The 20,840-nt window shown below is 44.3% G+C and overlaps 1 protein-coding gene across 2 annotated transcripts in view; it reads right to left on the bottom strand.

Moving 5' to 3' along the window:
- Nucleotides 1-20,840, bottom strand: part of edil3a (EGF-like repeats and discoidin I-like domains 3a) — an 81,789-nt gene that overhangs the window by 26,492 nt on the left and 34,457 nt on the right. For both annotated transcript variants that reach the window (XM_062454470.1, XM_062454471.1), the window contains 2 exons: nt 10,910-11,023; nt 3,395-3,576 (listed from right to left, as the gene is read on the bottom strand). In XM_062454470.1, the coding sequence (XP_062310454.1) occupies nt 3,395-3,576; nt 10,910-11,023 (296 nt within the window). The remainder of the gene's footprint in view (nt 1-3,394; nt 3,577-10,909; nt 11,024-20,840) is intronic.

Raw genomic sequence — 20,840 nt, 5'->3', positions numbered from 1 at the left:
AATCGTCTTTGAGACTCCTCCTGTGTAATCTAGTGACTCAAGTAACTGTGCTGACAGGGAGAAGACAGGCTATGATCATTGGCTCATTTCTGCTGGTCCTCACCCCCCCCCCCCCCCCCCCCCCCGCCAGCCAGCCATCCCCACACACCCCTCACTGCATCCTGTAATCACACTGACTTTAATAGAGTAATTGTTTATAAATGGTCAATTAGTTAAGGTAATGGTCTCCTCGACAAGCATTTCTTTTATTTCCCCGCGGTCTTGCCAAACAGTAGGGGAGGGTGACGAAGCCTAAAGAAAGTCGGAGTGCTTTTAAGCCCCTAATGTGGCAGAAATGTCAAGTCAAGCTGATCCTTTTCGACTTTACGCTGACACTGTGCCACTCAAGTCGTCCTGAGGGCTTTCTCGCAGTCTGTAAGAAGGCGTGAGACGGATGTGGCTGTCTGTGCTGTTCCTTGGTCGCATTTAGAACGCTAAATTTTCGAAGGCGAGAGAGTCACTAGTCCCCAGGATCCTATATGAAGGTTGAGACACACCGACTGGTTGACTGTGAGCGTTTGCGTACGTTGCTGGATCTTGAATGTACACAGACGGCTGTGACTATCTGAAGGGCTTACGGTGGTTGGCGAGATTAGCAGAATTTGGCCTCGAAATGGATTCATGTCTACAAAGTTGGTTCTCATCATGTATAATTTAACTCGATTAAAGACACTTTTAAAAACAAATTGTGTGATAACTTGGCTTGCTGATTGTTCCCAAATGTTCTGTTCTGTTGCTTATAGGTGATGAGTTATTGCTGGTCCCATCAAATCTGAACTTCCCTTTACAGTAGCAATGATTCTCATGAGTCTCAACCTTGATATATTGCACCTAGAGTAGTCCCACTGGCTAATTCAAGTGGTAGTACGACTACATCTTAACTTCATGATGATGTATTTTGATTTGACTATCGCATCATCTTTTTTTGGTACAATTTCAGTTGCAAACTCAATCTTCGCAAAGAAAGAAAAGCCCAGATTGTATCACCATGAATCGTAATGTCTGTAGCACTAAAGGCAACATGGAGCCATCTTGTCTAAGCCCTGGTGTAATGCCGAAAAAAGACATGAGCCGGTCTAAGCACCCAAAACACTTTGACTCAATAGGTATTTCAATGTCTCTCAGTACTAAACAGGAGACAATAATTGCTGAGGATGACTAGAACTATGACCTTAATCCGGCCTGTGTCCTTGTAATGATAATTTAAAAAAAAAACATTTACTTCTAATGCCTCTTTTCAGTCTCAACCCATTCCTTTTTGTCTTAAAATGTGCCTGTTGACCTGAGCACAGGTCAATTTCAGTGCATACAGCAGTAAGGTGAGTGACAAGTCTATTCACTATTCCTGTAGTTCAGCTGTGAGGGGGAAATAATACTTAAAGTAGGTCACCCCAGAGCTGCAAGACTCAGACTACACATGCTAAAGACAGGCATAGTCAAATTACAGTGATGTTAGGGAAAGTATAACGGGCCATTTGGAAAGACTTCCAGTCAGGATGCAGGGAGGATATTTTAACTGTGACATGTGCCAGTAATGTGAAATGAGGAATGCCTGTTATAGACCATGACAGCTCGTAAAGTAGTGAGAAAAGGTCTTTTGAAACCATTTTCTTCTCTATCCAGGCAGTAATGTCTCTTTGTGAGAACCTGCCTCGTGAAATTATTCAAGATTTTCCGAGAAGAGCTGTCGCAGTCGCCATGAAGTGATTAATAACAACAAAACAGTCAATAGTCTACATAATTATGTATACCCCCTTTAGCATTCACAAAGGCTTTTGTTTGTTTCAGCCAAAGCACCACACTGTCACTATTCATCACAAACCACAAGAGATATTGCCAATGCTGGACCTAGACAAACAGCATATTTCCCTGGAGCTGCACAAAGCAATTTCTTGCCCGTAGTGCCTGGGTCTGGCGCCTGTACACACCAAAAAGTGTGAGTACCTTTTCTATCTTCTGTCTCTTTCGACACCATCCCCCCCCCCTCCCCCCCGCCCTTTCTCTCTCTTACATCCTCATTCACATACTGTACACACACAGACCGAAATTCAGACCCACACTTGGACCCCCCCCCCCCCTCCCCCCTCAGTCAAAAGCGAGGAGAGAACTGGACACCTCTCTGTATACTCTCACATCCCAATTACCCAGCAGCCCCTCCAGAACCGTTCCCGGCATTCCCCTCCGCCTTCCCGCGTGGCGTCATTAAAGCCAAACAAACCGCCTGAATGTTTCATGTCTGCTTTTTGCAGGAGCTCCTTCTTTTGGCTCTCTGGCGTTCCCTTCGCCTTTTCTTCCAAACACATGCACCTCCCTCGATCTGCCTTCCCTCGCTCTGTCTCCCCCCCCAGTTGATCTATTTGGATCATGTACTCCCAGTCTTTCCCTCTCTCACCTTGACATTCATACAGTAATTTATTTCATTCATCTCTCTCGCTCGCTCTCTCTCGCTCTCTCTCTCTCTATCTATCTAGTCCTGCGGCTAGTGAATGTACCTGACAATGTTTATAAAGAAGGTTAACTTGTTAAAGCTAACCTTACAGAAAACAGTGTTTTCCTGTATACTGTATTGTAGTAATGTACAATACAGTTTACTATACTGTGCGCCTTACTCGATTTCATCTCCCCCTCCCCAGGGTCGTTTTATGGGCTTGTCACCGACTCCCTGGGAGATTTACACAGGCATTTTGAGCCTAAGGGATGCTGCACGGTTGCAAACTGTTTTCTATTTGTTGCAGAATTCCGTTTTAGTGCCTCACTTTGACAGGACACATGAACACAATAAGTCAAACCCATCTGTGCCACCCAGAGACAAGCTCGGTTTTCATTGCCGAAATTAAGGATGAACACGTTTCAATTGACAGATTCAAACACGTTGAACACACATGAAAGTCATGCTGCAGAGCAATCAGAGTCATTCAAAATGTGTCGTGATTCAGAAGACACTTTCATTCAAAGCAACTAGAAGGGTTTTGACTAGGTAACCTCTTGATATGCAGTCAAATGCTCTAACCACTGAGCTAAACCTAACGTATCCTCCATAATATTTCCCACATGCAAAGCAAGGTATGGAACAAGTCACATATGGACTAACTTCATTTCATAGATATAGCAAGCATGAACAGTAAGCAGAATTGCGTGTATACATTAAATAAAGGAAGTACGCACCTAAATATTTTATTCAGGCATGTATTTCACATTGTAGCTCTGTAGTGTGTAGGTGATTCAAACATTGCAGATCCAGCATGATGATTCAGATTCTCAGATAAAAAAAAAAATGGGGACGCAACATTGAACTGTGTCTAATAACCGGACAGAACGGGTTTCCCCTGGTCTGTGGCTAAGGACGTGGTCTTACCTGAATCCAGGGCCACCTGTCGTTCTCGGCAGCGGTCCAGGCATTGACCAGACCCTTCTTGTTGAGCCGGGAAAAGTAGGGATACCACTTCTGCAGGCCAAACAGAGCACGGTGAGTGGAGGAGGCGGTGATCTGCTGGTTGGAGATGATCCCTCCCTCCATTCCGAGTGGGCCCGAACACTCTGAAGAGAGAGGGGTTGAGAGAGATAGAGAAAGATAGCGAGAGAAATCGAGAGAGTGAGAGAGAGAGGACGTGACAGAGAGAGAGAGAGAGAGAGAGACAGATGAGAGGGGGGAAGAAGGGGGAGGGCAAGAGAGAGTGAGAACAGAGAGTGAGACGTGAGTGGCTTTCTGATCAATGATGAATCACAACATATCAACAGGAAAAAAAAGCCTTCAGCTAGACACGGAAAGGTACCGAACGGGCAGCATTCTTTCTTGATGGGAGTGATTTCATGTTCGTCATCATCTACCATGCCGGTCTCAACCGTTCCACCCTCACAGAAACTGTCCTCATGTGCTTGGGTTTCTGGGATTCGATCGCTGGTTGTGTCTCCCTCCGAGACATCGGGAAGGGTCTCGCTTGTGGACGCCGTGTCTTGGCCCTCACAGAAGGAAACGCTGTTTCTGCTGCCTACGTCGACAGACGCCCTGTCCTTGGCGTCGCCGAGAGAGAGGTCACCTCGACTCGTGTCCGTTGAACCCTTCTCGTTACCCTCACTCGACTTCAGGACGTCCTCAATGCGTCCACCTTGCCAAATCAGCCCACGTTCAACACAGGTCTCAGTCAGGGGGCTCTTCTGGGGGGGCTTCACCCTGCCTGGGTTCAGGGGGCCTGGGGGCCTTTTTTCCAGGTCCTCCACCAGGAAGAGGGCCCTGATACTGGCTCCCAGGGAACTGTGACTGTTTTGTCTCGACAGCATTATCACCATAGTCAACACTCTGCAGTCGCTTTAAATACCATCTAACCCAGAGCGTTAAAGTGGTGAGGCATGACAGAGAAATGCGGCTAATGACATAACTCAAAGTGTTGGAATCCTTCAGATTAACCGAACAGCTGTTAACTTTGTGTCCCTTTCTTAATTGTTTGGCTTCCAAGAAATGCTGCGAAACATCTTCAGGGGGAACAGGGGCTCCTACAGAGATGAATACATGGAGCAGAATCTCTTCCAAGGAATTTTTCAAAAACAAAGGTTTCTTGTTGTGAACTTGAGGATGTTTCCCTGCTATAGTGTTGTTTGTGCACTTCTTCAATGGTGAAGCTCATTAGCTGAACAAAGTTACCTAGCTGGGCCCATGACAGAACGCCTTTAGAAAGTCCGGGAAAATGAACTGACGGTGATTAATTACTGTAGAAATCAAAGATGAGTCTATAGGTACATACTGTATGTACCTATAGACTCATCTTTGATTTGGTTGACTATAAAATGCCATGTTTTTCTGTAAGATACTGAATGTCCCTGTGTGCCTTCACGTAAACCTGGGATTTTCAAGAGAAAACATACACAGCACTCATCCACACTTTAACAAGAACATGGAATGACACACGACTGGCAGGTGTTTCAGAAGCACTCCACCAGTGGAGAATGGTAATTTCGATTGCCTGCCAATGTGAAACAACATCTGGCTCGCTCTCAGAGCACACACACATCGTTTTGTTAGATTCCCTCTCAGGCTGGATTCAATTAGAGCGATATGCGATATGCATGAGGACTGAGTGATTTAACCATGGAACCAAAGTAACCTGTGGCAGCACTTTGATGGGGGTGATTAAAAGCAATATGGCTATGGAGGAACATTACTGTTCATCTACTGAATCCATCACTGAACATTCTCTTATACCTACAGACAACTGGACCGCACAACCTGTTTACTCGAGAAACAGGAAAGGACATTCATATTCCGCAATTTCACTATGAATCTCAAACTTTGCAAGACAGGGAACAGGAACTGACCAGTCACATTTAGTCATTTAGCAGACGCTCTTATCCAGAGCGACTTACAGTAAGTACAGGGACATCCCCCCCGAGGCAAGTAGGGTGAAGTGCCTTGCCCAAGGACACGTCTTTTGGCACAGCCGGGAATCGTACCGGTAACCTTCAGATTACGAGTCCGACTCCCTAACCGCTCAGCCACCTGACTCGTTCAACAGTAAATAAACATCCGGTTCATGCCAACATTGTTGCATGCCAGGTGAAGGGGCATTAGAGTGTGTCTAAGGCTCGCCACAGCAACATTCCTATCCCCCTGCTGTTGGTGCATCCTACACGACTCTGGGTTTAATGCAGTTAGAGTGTTTTGCTCAGTGGTGCATTAACAGGTTGCTATGACACTGCAGGGCGGAGTGCCTTTTAGGTCTGCTTCAATAGCATCCTCACAGCTAGGCAAGTCTGGTAAATATTAGGGGAGTGCTTCCACGCTGTGCAACAACACTGTGGGAGCAGTCATTGTGTGCACGCACACACATGCACTCTCTCTCCTGCTCTTCTTCTCTCTTCTCTCTTCTCTCTCTCTCTCTCTCTCTCTCTCTCTCTCTCTCTCTCTCTCTCTCTCTCTCTCTCTCTCTCTCTCTCTCTCTTTCTCTCTCTCTCTCTCTCTCTCTCTCTCTCTCTCTCTCTCTCTCTCTCTCTCTCTCTCTCTCTCTCTCTCTCTCTCACTCTCACTCTCTCTTTCTCTCTTTCTCTCTCTCTTTCAAGCTCTACCTTTATCAAAACGTTAGACAATCTCTAGACTAAAGCATCTCGTTCATCGACGGCTGGCGTGTGTTCTCAGACGTGTTGTGGAGGCTTCCAACGTAACGGGAGGACTTCCTTTGGTGCAATTACAATTAAAGTACATACTTTTGCAATTTTAAAACAGCTTTCCTGACTGAGCTTGACAAGCGCAGTGTGAGTCAAATCAAGTTGCTGCTTTACAGTATGTACCGACAACATGCCCCAACACACAAAGCACCATGATTGCTGTCTTTTGGCTCTAATGACAGTGTTGGGAAATCTTGTTTTATCGTGGTCATTTTCTTTCTTATTTTTTCCACAGGATCTTTACCTTATAAACAGTACTTAGACTTTCTAACTCAAGATATATTTTGAGGTCTATCCTTTAAAGAGGCTAATGGAAGACTGTCATACACTAAGGACACAAAAGGGCGCAATGACGTTCTCACAGTTAGTCAACTATGTTGCTCGGCTGCTAATATGTAATTCACTAATAATAACCAAAAGCAGATATTTCCACGTCTTGCAAATTCCCAGTATTAACTCCATATGGAATACAACATCTGAAACAACAGCTGTTGTGCATGATTTATATTTTAGAATTCTCAAACGGTATAAAAAAGCAATCACTGTGGACACTCCGAGGCCACATTTCTACACGGTTTTCAGATGCTTGGTCTGGAATGTTGTTCAAATTTCGGTCATTTTGGAAGACAGGTTCAAATGCATCCACCCTATTTCAGCCGGAGGCGTTGTGTTCCCTTGCCAAAAGGAAGCGTCAGGAAGAGCTGGCCTGCAGGAATTGCCTGCAGCTATGGTCATCAATAGTCGGAAATGCAACCTTCACTCTCTTAGCGAGACTCCCCTGGAGAATTTGCACAAACTGCTACCCAAGTTAGCCAGGACAGCAAAGAGATCACCTCCACCTCATGGGAACCCTTAAAGACAGAGACACAAGGAGAGACAGAGAAAGTGACCATAGAAAAATATGACAGACTAAGTCAAGTCCTAGAGCGAGGGTCCTGAGAGGGTGGAGAGTGACATGAGACCTGAGAGTGGACAATGTACGCTAGTGGGTTTGTCTGAGTGTATACAGTGGCCAACAGTTCTTCATGGAGTCACATGGTCACCTTGTTTACGAAATGAATATTTTAAAGATGTGATTTTCTTTTCTTTAAGTGTACACTCAGCCGTGTAGGGTCAATAATGGCAAAGAAAAGCCATTTCACAATGCCTTTGTTTTCTATACAAACTTTTCTGGAACATGCGATCAGTTAATCTGATCACATGTTTTTTGGTGGGAGGGTTTTCAGTCAGAAAATCGCTCTGTGGAGGCAACCCATCTTATCAGAGATTAGTGTTAAAGTGATGGCTAAGAAATTCCAATACACCATTGTGTTGAGATATAATCCTAGTTCCATTTGCAGGTTGACAATCTGGGGGTAAATCCCACCCTGCCACCTTCCAAAGCCATGAATACTAATGTTTATCATAGGCTGACACCCCTACACGCCAGGCACCATCGTGTTATATGGCTGCAGGGTATAGAACACAATTCTGGTTTCGTTCATCCTTTCATCCCTCAATCAAACGACAAAATCAAAGAAAAACACATCACAGGATAAACTTATGGCACCTTTATTCAGGACGAGTTTCCAGAGGGATTTTCTTTCTTTATTTATTGTACTGTGTTTGTGATTCAGAGTTCAATAACATCAGAACATGATATCTCTTTGTTTCATTTTTTTTTTTCTGTCCATTGCCACTTCTTTTATTCACTATTTTAATCCTTTCTACAAAAGAATCTATCTTCTAAGGAATATTTCTTTCATAGTTTTTATTTTTTCTGACACATCCTGTTCTTATTTCACCTTCAATGTATGACTCAAAGTAGGTTTGCTTGAATTCCACTCGTAATAATTCACAGCTATTGTGATCACTGCATAGTTGTAGCAATTACATGTAAAGGCCCTTGCACACTGAGTCCGAAGTTTTCTGTTATATATTATATTATATATATATATATATATATATTTATATATTTCTGTAATATTCGGTGGCTCTGAATTGTCAAAAGAACTCTCAAAATGTTGGCTATGGATGCGAAAAACGCAGAAAATCGGACCAGGTCCGAACTTTTTTTTGACAGACAAAGGTTTCGGAGGCAGTGTGTAGGCTCGATTGACATAACGTTCAATTGTAGCACATTTGTAATAAAGTAAGAGCTGGTTAGTAGGTTTTTAACCATTTGCAAACCATTCCATGCAGGGACGTTCTGTTTTAATATAATGACTTAATGACCATTAAGTCCATATCCAAGACGTGTATGAATTCTAAACAGGTGTATTTGATGGTCGGTGTCGAAGATAAAAATGAAAAACCTTCCTCAGTGTTGCTGCTGATGCTGGCAGCCAAAGTGTGTTTTTTTTTACACAATCACAACACAGTAGTTATTGTGTTAGCGTAGGAAAACCGCCCCCTGGCCAAGCAACAGCAGTCCTAAAGATGCAGTAATGAAGCGACCACTCACCTGGTGGACAAGAGAGGCCACCGTTAACGAGCTGTCGGAGGCCCTTCCGTCACGCCAGCTGTGCCTGGCCGCCCCTGGGCCTCACCCTGATGCCCCCTGTGCATATCCCCCCCCCCCCCCCCACCGCCTCGCCCCATCTCCTCCTCCAGCCTCCCACTTCAGCCTGCCCCGCCGACAGCACGCATCACTAGTGCCACCACGGCCTATGCGTGACAGCTGAATCCATCTACAATAAGCCCTACCTGCAGCCTGAACAAATGAGAGCCGCGCTGAAATTAGCGCCGCCACGCCAATACTGATGAGTCCACAGATGAGACTGGAGGGGAGAATACGTAGGTACCCTCATCAATATCATATGTGGGAGGAGGTGAGCCGGCCAAGAGAAGAAACACACTAACATCTGTACAGGTTGAATTCATGTGAATGAATGAATGTATGTATGTATACAATGAAAATATGTATATTTCAGTATAACTCAACTACTTGGGTAGTGTAACAATAGTGTAGGCTGAAAGACAATGTGTTTGGACTGGCATTTGCTTGGTGAAACTGCGCCTGGGGTTAAACTGTGAAACTGGTGATTTCTGAGGGGTACTGGTACAGAGAGGAAACAGACTGTCCCCATAAACAGCTTAATGAGAGAACAATGTCTGACAGACTCACACGTCGAGTAAAAAACTTGGCACTCTAGATTGTGGTCGAAGCACTTAGGAGATGGATCCCATTGTTCAGAGGTGGTGATTAAGAGGAAGTAAGTGTGTTCCTTACTCGAAGAGGAACACTGAATACCTTCACATTTGAAGTGATGTGAAGTTGTGCAACACAACTCACAAAAAAAAAAACGTATACCACATGACGCTGTCTAGACTCCAAGTGTTTCTTTCGGCCAAGTCGTCGAACCAGATAGAACAGCTATTTGGCTGTTATGTCAATCAGCTATTCAATTCCAAAAAAAAAATCTTTTATCTTTTCTTACAGCTTGATATGCATGAAGCACAATAAAAATGGCTTTGGCACAGACAATAGCAAAGTAAACATCCAGCCAAAGCCGATTTTATAAAAATAACAGAAGAGATCATACAATCTTCCATTTGGTCCTTCACAAATGTGTGAACATAATGGGCATTGTGGAAGTGTGCATACTGCATTTATTGCAATTAAGTCATATTGATGCATGTAATTGTAAAGCATATTGTTGACATTTTGGTAAATTGAAAGACACCCCTTGCATCTCATCTTGGACTTAAAGAGGGCTTGTAAATCAGCAATTTACAACTTTTAGTTTAGTTAAAAATGTTCAGCTTCAGCAGAGAAGAGCTGATCAGAAGTTGGGGAAATGTCAATCACACAATCAAATTGTGTGATTCCCTTTCTGTCCTATTGCATACATTTGCGTCATTACTCAAACTAATGAGCTTGCAGTACACATGAAATACAGTATCAATATCAATACCTCACTTGCACATGTTAGGATACCCTGACTGTTTCCATGCTCACTGACAGATCATCTAGAATTCTGATGTTTGACATGATAGCATAATGCACAACTTGAATATCAAATTAAAACCTCTTTGTTTTACTGGCAGAGCAGTGGCTGTAGCAACCTCTTGTTTTCTCCATTGTACTATACGGAATCTGTGGTTACAAAATATGCTCCAAGGCATGATGTGTTGTAGAATATTCAGTTCAGGTCTCAGAGGACTACTTAAAACTAGAACATGCAGCTGTAAGTATAACAGACATTTTGTAAGGATCTCAACCTCAGCCACTAAATATCTGATGGGAGTAGACCAAGTGTTCGGTGCAATTTAGAACGTGAATATGACAAAAGCGGTTTATACCCACTAAACTAACAGCCGCCAAACCGGCCGGATATCCCAGTACCACCGTGCATATATTAGATATGATAATTGGACTTTAACATGCGTGATTGATTTTTGGGTAACTATTTAATTGCGTGATCGTTACGTCATTCACTGTCTACAGTCAAGGTGGAGCCTTTGTAAATTATATTTTGTAAGTAATACAAATGCTTTCCAATGTCCACACATCAATGAGATATGATCTAACTATAGAAAGATGGACAGAGATATGACAAGAAATGGAGACATTCTAATTTAAAAAAACAAAACAAACATTCTTGCCCTCTTTGCCAGGCCTGAGGCAACCTCTTCATACATGGTTAGACACGTAGTAAATATAAACCATGGGACCATAGTCACACGATGAAGTCTGGAAAAAGAAAGAGTACAAAAATAACAAAGGACTTACTGTATTGGCAGTTCCTTCCCATGTACTCCCCAGGACATTCACAGGAGTAGTTGGCAACCCGATCAGTGCAGATGCCTCCATTCTTACACGGGTCTCTTTCACATTCATTAACATCTGTCAAGGAAGAGCCAGGGAAACAGAAAAGAGGCACATTCACTTCTTTGAAGCAGTTATGTTGGCAATTTGCTGGACCTCATTCTCATTTGCATTCATTGGTAGCGAGTATTTATTGAATTTGCACCGTTTTTTACTTGATTCTGCCTTCCCCAAGACACTTTCACTAAGGCAGAAGGGCCTGGTTTTGGAAACTAATAAATCAAATGGTTCCTTGGGATTCAACGTTGTTGTTGTACACCAATACCAAACTTTAGTTAGTTTGGTATTTTGTTCAACTACAACTGCAACATGTTCTGTGTAGAGTCTGACTAACTACATTGGCAACAATGTTTCATATTGGAGGCATTAAACTGTCTGGCAAATGTCATTAAACTATTTGAATTGAAAAGTTATTTTATGAACATGAATAATTATGTTTATTGTTGTAAGTAATATCGGTGGTTTTCCATTGTTGGTTATGGACCTGATATTGGATAGTTCTTGTTTTTCTGGGCTATGGTTGATTTAAATAGAAGAGATCCCGTGAAAAATGTTAAGAGATCATGTGTCTTATGAAGTTTTTATTTGACTTGATTATGTCTTAACTTGGACAAGAGTCATGAGTGTAATGGGGTACAAACTCATAAGCAATGGAGTCATTTCCCTGCAGGAAAGTGAGCACTGAGACACTTAATCCTTCTTATAAACATGCCCCTGGTCTTCAGTGACACAGTAAGGTCATGGTTCCAATTTTTGACATCATGCATTTGAAACAAGATTCGAAAGTTCTGAAGCTTATGCAAAAAGTATTAAAGTAAGCCTGTTATGTGCTTTATCTCTCAAAGATTTGATCTTAATTATCTAAGTATAGAATTCATCCACATGAGCGGTTTAATTTGATCTGAGAATAAATTAAGCTTTTCAGCTACCCATATGAAAAAGTAAAAAAAAAAAACTATAATTTTTGTGTTAGATCTCACTTGAAATAGTCAAAAAAGACAGTCTTCAATAGACAATGGACACTTGCGTTTGTATGTTTAATGGAAACTTGTCCATGTCAGGTCTTCATCTTTTTCCACGCAGATAATGAACCTCAATGCCTTTTGGCAGTTTAAGCGTTTGCAATCAGCATGTGTGTTACATACTTTGATTCAGGGTTCCGAATGCCGTGAATTGTCTGGAGATGATGAGCCTATGAACGGACGTTGTATATCAGTGCAGTAAAACCCTCATCTCAACGAAGAGCATGAGTAGATAGACTGCATGCCACAGGCTTTGTACCATGACACCAGCTGCACAGAGCGCCTCTGCTTTGGGTTTGAAGATAGAGAGATTATTCCTGCTGTGCTCTCTCACCCTGTCACAGTGGCCATGACTTGCACACGGTCCAAACCAAAACATACCCTCCACCGCAACACACCAACCCCTGGTGGTGGTGTGTGTGTGTGTGTGTGTGTGTGTGTGTGTGTGGGGGGGGGTGCATTCAAAGAAAACGCCACATATGAACGCCATCAGACAGCCTCTAAACCACATGCTTGCCAGATGAGAAGGCTGATTTTCCAAAGTACATCCTAAGGACACCCTCAGGATCTCACAATAGGTGACGGGATGCAAATGTTCTGTCTCACACATACAATCATGATGTCAACTGAATGCCTTGTTTACGGCCTATTGTAAAGCTGTAGGGCAGCTGTGACGGACCTCACAAGCCTTCCTACAGATGCCAGTTGAGGGTGAGGCTTAGCTGTCACGTAATGTACAGACTGTGACAACGTTTTCTTCTTATCGAAACCATAACAATAACTATTCATATCTTATGAATAGTCACACATATTCGACATCCAACTCCGAAGTCTACCCTGGTTCAGTAGAGCGCACATCTTGTTTATCACAGTTTCCTGTACGTCTATGGGGGGACCTTGGCTGGGACCGAGTTTCGGGGCTTCGTGGTAGTGCCATAGGACAATCAGAGGTAATTATTTTTCCATGCAAAGGGCAGGATGACTGCAATGAGAGCACTCGGTTTGAGGACGTCTTCCCCACTGACAAACACATGAATAGTGCAGAAATGAACAAACAAGCACTTGTCAGAGGGACGCCATCTTGATAGCGGGAGGTTGTTGCAATCATGGGGGGATTATGCTTTAATTAATTCCAGCTAGAGGGGCTTAACGATCTCGTTAAGAACTATTAACGTGACAAAGTCAAACTAGACTATACATTATTGACAACAACAATGGGCAATCACAAGTAATCTGTCCAATTTTTTATTTTTTTTATTGCTCTTAATGGCCCTCTTAACTTAAATTAATACTTCAGTCTTCAAGTAGATAGTGTCTGTGATTTACGTGGGTCTGCGTTTTATAAGTGGGTGAAAAACAGTTCGATGATAATCAAGCTGCAAAATAATTAATCTGGGAAATCTGCACGTTCAAAGCCTAATTCACTACATTTCCCCGACCATGCTTTAACAACCAGCAGGCTTCCTCTGACTCTCTAATCGTGTCCTTTCCCCTACGTTGACTCCAAGCACCTGAGTAACCGAAAACTCTTTGTCAAACTCAGGACCAACCAATTTCTAAATGTTAAGCCAATCGAATTGCCCAATGCGGTCCACACCACATGGAGACAGTCAGCCAGCCTCCTGATTCCTTCCTTTGTGATCCGCCCGCTGCCCCTGGAAGCTCTGCAGTGGAACAGTGAAACGTTGAAGTAGCGTGTCTCTCCTCGACCAGGTGAGAATGACCGGATTACCTCGGAGAAGGACGCTAATCCGACCCAGCAAGAGAAACAGAGGGAAAATGGGATAGTCCACAGGGTCTGGTAAATAACCCGTTCCATCTGGGATGGGTCCAAGAACCCTCTTTGCATTTAATTTCATCATTATCGTTTAATAATCATGTTACCCACTGCACACTTTCAAAGGGTTTGCTGCTAAGATATTTGATGAGCATGATTATGTTATAGCTTGGCAATCATCGTTGCCAAGGTTTGAATTGTTGGTTTGAATAGTTTTTTTTGGTTATCCTCTATTCAGAAACACTACAAAGAATGGCTGTCTAACGTGTGAACACAGAGACACATAGAATCACAATATAACCACATGCTGTCAAAAACTTGTTTTAGTTTACAGAACATGCATTTTTCCCACAAGCCCAAGTGATAAAAGCTGACAGTGTGAAAGAGAGAGAGAGATTGAATGTATGTGTGTGAGAGAGAGAGAGAGAGAGAGAGAGAGAGAGAGAGAGAGAGAGAGAGAGAGAGAGAGAGAGAGAGAGAGAGAGAGAGAGAGAGAGAGAGAGAGAGAGAGAGAGAGAGAGAGAGAGAGAGAGAGAGAGAGAGAGAGGATATGAGGTGCTCCCGAGATGGTCGTCTGGTAAGGGCGTATGAGGAGTTCTTGTCATGGTGAGACAGCCGAGGCCTAATCTGATTTGGTGTTCTGAGCACATCAGCCTGTTTTCACGCTGTCAACAGCAAGAAAGGAGGGGCGAGGACGGCGGACAGGGAGGGAGTGTACGTGTCACAGGGTTCGGCCTTGCGCTTTCCATATTTCCTTTCCCCGATGCAGCACATCTCGCTCCAAAAAACTTCCGGAACGGGCCACTCCGGCCTGCAGACTTTCCCCCGAGGCCTCCGCAACACCACGTTCCTCAGACGCAAAGTAAAGTCTTTTTAACCGTATCTGTAGGCACGTTCCGTTGGAGAACACAATTGAATTAATGCCACGGGGTACCTTCCTGACAGCCTTTAATAAGCATAACACCCCTTCCTGACTCCCCCCTCCCTCACCCCCCTCCCCCCCCCCCCCCCCAACAACACCTCCTTCTATAGTTGGATCCGGGGCCGCGGCTCTGACTGCTCCTGTCGGATGACTCGCTCCGCGCCTCCGCCCCCTCTTGCTCTCTACAAAGTGCGTCTCAGTAGGGCGATAATGAGAGCGATGAATAGCTCTCTGTGGCAGGCAGGGAGGCTGGCGGGGAACAGCAAATTGGCCGCAGTGTGTCCAGGGACCCGGACCAGGCCTGCAGTGAGGGGGGAGGGGTCAGAGTGGTCCTCTCTACAGAGACTACAACTGCTCCTAACTCCTGCTACTGTACACTCCTGCTAGTGTACACTCCTGATACTACTGTACACTCCTGATACTACTGTACACTCCTGCTAGTGTACACTCCTGCTACTGTACACTCCTGCTAGTGTACACTCCTGATACTACTGTACACTCCTGATACTACTGTACACTCCTGCTAGTGTACACTCCTGCTACTGTACACTCCTGCTATTGTACACTCCTGATACTATTCACTACTGATACTGTACACTCATGTTACTGTACACTGTTACTTTACAGTAACAGTAACATCAGATAAGCTGTAGCAGCTCCCAACGTAACATGTAAAGTTATGGAGACGCAGTGCTTAAAGGTAGGCTTCTGTAGAGGAGCAATCTGTTTGAGCACTTTTATAATATTCAGGTATCCCTGAGGATATGGGGAAAACCATGGCGTATGCATATTCAACAGAGTGTAGGAAAAACAATAAGGAGTGACCCTTATTAAAATAAATCGCTGCTAATAGCTTGGTGGTCCTGTCACATTTGTAAACTTAATTAACAGAATGAATGTTAATCGCCCCACTGTTCTGCCCACATATCACCACCAGTGCCTTCGATAAATCATCATCATCTAGAACAGTCCAAAAGGAACATTCGGTTTTAAGGAGGGGACAGCCTCCTTATTTTTCCACAGAGAGCATGAGCATGTGGGGTGACCCTGACCTTTCCATCGTGTAACAAGTGGGGTTTGACCCACACAGGACTTTGCCCTGCTGGCTGGAGATTGACAGGAGAAGAGTAGGCAGAACGCTGTTCTGCCCCTGTCACTCAGCCGACCTTTGACCCCACATCACCCAGGGCCACTTCCTCTCTTCCTTGGTAGTAATCATTGTTCCAATGGGGGGTGGTGGGGGGGGGGGGGTGGAGGTGGGTCTTCCCAAGGACACGGACAGAGCCCTGTGATTCATAGTGCTGCCTCAGGCTTGTTTTGGATTTGAAGTTGAAATATCCTATACCTAGATGACAGAGACAAATCCATCACAAAACAGATATATTGTTTTTAATGTAAAAATGTATATTTAATGTAAAAATGTATATATACTATGTATAGCTGCATCAAAACAGCCTAAGTGTTGATATCACATACTTGTGATTTATACTGGATATATATTACACTTTTTTTTTACTTAGTGCTTTGGTTTGAGGGAAGATTGCTGTCATTGGCAACTGTAAATAACAGTTGTGAATATATTGGTGTCCTTACTGAGGAAGCTTACTATGGGTGTTGGCTGGTTTCTTGAGTCCCTGCTGGAGTGACTGTTATGGTGGTTTCCCATGCCTCTAATCTTATTTGTAAAGCTTTGACTACCCATCTATTGCGTGTTAATAGAAGGGTCTCCCTTCACATGCCTATGTAATATACTACAGTAACTACATGTAATATATACTGTTTTAATGACAATGACACTTGGTGGCTTACGTCACATGAGATTTGGGGCTGATGGGAGTACAGACAGGGGATGACTGATATAGACCTTTCAGCGTCTTCTGCAGTCGCATCGTCTCCACAGCTTCCAAACACCTCCTTTATTTGTTTCCTTTGTGAGTGATTTTTCGCTCGTCCTCTGCCATTTTCATGTTACACAGCAGTTGTTCAAAAGGAGGCACAGATGAAAGCGAATTCCTCCCCTCATCTCTCAGGGAAAGATAGGATACCTCAGTGAGTTGACAGTGAGGGCTTATTATCAGTAACCTCCATACAAGAAAACTCAATCAAATTCATACAATGTGCTCAGCCCCCGCCAACTCCTCCCACCTTGCCCATGTCTTTCTTTTTCTCCATCTCTCTATCGCGCAGAAACTCTGTCTCTCTCGACACATGCACACACACACACACACCCACACAGACAACACACAGACATGAATTTCCCGCAATGCATCGCATCTTTTCACCTCAATTTAATTGCTCGGCTCGTCAGTGGCTCCCCTATTGACAGCGCGAATGGCAGGTCTGGAGACGGGGTCTGCGTTCATTCAAATGAGACGGCGTCGCCTCAAAGAGGCTACTTTGTTCTCCGGGAGAAACTCTCAGGTCTGAGTGCTGATGGCTGGTAGGTGAAACTTGTCCAGTACATGTGTCCCAACCGACACAAGGCCGGGCCATAGCTCCTGTCACCCAGGACCATCACAGGGAAGATAGAGCTGCTGTCTCCTCTGACTGCTGTCAATCTGAATCTGTCAGCCTCTGACTGACCAAGGTCCCGAGGCTTGAAATATTCGACGGCATTCGCGTGGACTTCGGCATCGGGGCTTGATGTAGTTGCACCGGCGAGGGAGTGGCGCCTCATCTGTGCGCTGTCTCTGCACCAAGTCCTTGAAACGCCTTCCGGGCTCTCATTCATCCTGGCTTTGGTCATTCTCAGTCACAACGGCTCCTTCTACATCCAGCAAGCCTGTCTGTTTACTCTGAATGATCTCCTACAGAGAAACAGCTTAGGCCACATCTCGTAGCCGGCTTACATTGTTCTCCTTTGGCACTCATTGTGCCGGGCGTGTGTACGATTCAAGCGGGGGGGGGGGGGACATGGCATGCATTTAGAAGTGAATGAGGGATTAAAAAGAGCGTATTCCAAAGGACACACCTTTTTGAAGTGGGATTAGGACACGGAGGAGCTATTCAGAGGCGGCCCGTGCAAGGGCGAGTCAAAGGAATCTCTCGAAATGTTGGACGCGCGGTTACAGTCGTGCATTAAAGGGGAAGTAGCGCGTACGAGAGGCAAGGAACGGTGGGCCGCGCCCGTGATTTGGGGAATGTAAAGGGCCCTTGACTCAGGGAGAAAAGGATTGCCGAGGAGAAAGCCAAGAGAGTATCGCATTGGGTTCCTGGGAAGATCATGGCTGGGACCAGTGAGAGGAATACTGATGCGCCTCAGAACAAATGAACGTGATCTGGCTTCTACGAACCTAACTTCATGGAGGTATACTGCCAGATAAGCTTTCTTCAAAGAAGGCCACCGCTGGGGAGAAACCTTTTGTAGTTGGGAGGAGAGAGGTTGTGAGGTTAAGAACATGGAGTATACCTGGGGAATACTGCAGGTAGACCACTGATTTGAAAGGGTGAAATAAAATGTAAAAGGAGCCTCTTCGATTAGAGTTAAAAAAAGAAATTTTCTCTGAAAGATTTGGAAACTATTCTGATTATAATGCAACGAATAGACCATGTTTATGCTGACTTTAATAACAGTGGTCCTGTGATACAGAAGCTCTGGGGAACCCATTCCAAGCTAATTTAATTAGTCATCTCTGGCCTGAGCCCTTCTCTGAGCTATTTCTTTCAGGGTCTAATGAACACATGGAGATATTCAACTGATGGTATAGAAATATAAAAACAAACACAACAAACAGTGCCTCGTTGGTGGCTTGAACTGGTTACACTCATTTTCATAGGTTTCAGTTGCAATTCGCATCCATTATGACTCCACAAAAACATGGACAATACTTTCAAGCATATTATTTGCTATACCTGCACCGAATATACTCAGTTTATATTGCTCAACCATTATAATAATTCATAAGTGAATGATACTTCCTACTAATAATACTTGTAAAGCGCTAGGAGTGAATATCTATCAACATATTTCTGTTCTATCTGGGCTACCATGGGTCAGGCTGGTGAGCCTGGTGTTGTGTTTTGGCAGTGGGCACCAGCTCAGCGCCCCAGGGTAGGTGCTGCTTTGACTGTCACCTGGGATTTAGGAAAGCATCTCTGTTTGTGCCTGTTGGCGGTGGGCCAACAGGCCTCTCAGCCATGCGGGCCGGCTGGAGGGGACAGCAGAGCCCAGAGTCACAGAGGCCATGTACCAGAATGGGACTCGATGACAGTTGGTTCCAGGCAACTCTGGTCGGAAGGGCATTTACAGTTCTCCAGGACTATCACTAAAAGAAATAGGTCCAATGTGTACTTTTCAACCAACTCTCTGATCGGTGTTAAGATAGCTTTCTCTTGTTCTTCTTCCTCCCCCTCCTCTCTTTCACTCTCTTCTATCTCTCTCTAGATTTTCCATAGTCTTTGTTTCTCTCATACCCAATTCATTTCAGTTTCTAACAACAAATAATTGTCTTGAATGTGAAGATTAAACTATCTTGCCAAAGCCCACAGTGAAGGGACAGCACATGACAGAGACCAAACTAGCAATCACAGATCTATCACCCATACATTTAATTTATCACGCTAACAAACTCTCATGCCTCCTCTCTCTTTAAAAAATATCTATCTTCTTCTCTCTCTCTCTCTCTCTCTCTCTCTCTCTCTCTCTCTCTCTCTCTCTCTCTCTCTCTCTCTCTCTCTCTCTCTCTCTCTCTCTCTCTCTCTCCCCCCCCCTCCTCTCTCTCTCTCTCTCTCTCTCTCTCTCTCTCTCTCTCTCTCTCTCTCTCGATTGTTCTCTTTCCCTCATTTATCTCTCTCTTTCATCTTTCTCTCTTCATCTAACTCTCTCTGTCACCTGGAATGGACAGAGCTGTGAGAGTGACAGCTAGGCTCAGTGTCTCCTGAGCACTGCGTCTCAAGGCCCGTCGGGTTACTCCTTGGACAGCCCCACCCAGAGATGGAAAATTCACTTCTAATCTGGGAGGCAGAGGGCCTCCACCTGACAGACTGAACAAGACATCTAGATCTGAGACAGGACAAGATGCCCTCCTTAGCACCTAGATTCCGGATTGTTTCCCCCGGCTTCTTAGCCAAGATACCTTCTGACAAAACAGAGAAGGGGCCTTCCACTCCTGGGCCGAATAAATAGCTTGAAGGAAACCAGTAGTATATTGACATCAAACGAGCACATGCTCATCTCTCGCCTAAGATCCGTCCATCACACACGGATGCGGCAAACCATCACAAAAGAACACAAGAGCACACACAAACACACTTACGTATATGATGTACTGACTGTACTCTACACGCATAAAAGTACACAGTATGCCAAAACAATCATTCTAAAACCCACTTATGTAATTTGATGATGAATAATTGAACGCGTCTTTCACAGTAATAGAAACGGCAGAAAATATAATTTAATTTAGGAATGGAAGTGCACAAACAACCAAGCTCTCCACAAGCCCTATAGCCTGCCGGTGTTGTTGTTTTCGGAGCCCTTTTCAATGGAAATTCCCCTAACCTAATTTTGAATTATTCATAGCCATTGCTTGGGGAGAGTGATTTGGAATTGAAGTCTCGGACCACATACAACCGAACCATATTACACCTTAGCTCCTAGCTCCAGTGCACTACACCCAATCAGAAACGCCTTCATTAACAGACTCACCTCATTATAAAATGTAAAATGTATTGCTGCGATGGATGGCCTCCAACCAAAGGAACGTAATGAAAGAAACCTCCGTATAAATAAACGTCTTTGCTCCGTTATCAAACTTTGAAAAGCAAACACCAAAATGTGCTTCAGCTATTCAGTCGAAGAGGTCGAAACACGTCAGTTGCTTCAGTTTAACAACAAAGGCTCGTCCACAGTGTATATCACAGAGACTTACAGTATACACGTGCTGTATTATATCCATCAGGGACGAATCTGAACCAAAGAATTTTCTGTGGAGAGCCCTCGCTCCATCTCCAGCTCACGACGCACCGTGAACCATGTGTGCTGCATGTAACATCGGGCAGACATTTGACGGAACAAATAGAAAAAGGCCCCCTGGGATCGTGGCTAGCAGGAGGATGTTCGGTGCTTGAGGCAGAGGGGTACAAATGTATAGATATCCAACATGAGACGTGACC

The sequence above is a fragment of the Osmerus eperlanus genome, chromosome 28 (genome assembly GCF_963692335.1).
Source record: "Osmerus eperlanus chromosome 28, fOsmEpe2.1, whole genome shotgun sequence".
Taxonomy (NCBI): domain Eukaryota; kingdom Metazoa; phylum Chordata; class Actinopteri; order Osmeriformes; family Osmeridae; genus Osmerus; species Osmerus eperlanus.
The sequence above is the reverse complement of the archived record's forward strand: the minus strand, read 5'-3'. Positions and strand labels throughout refer to the sequence as shown.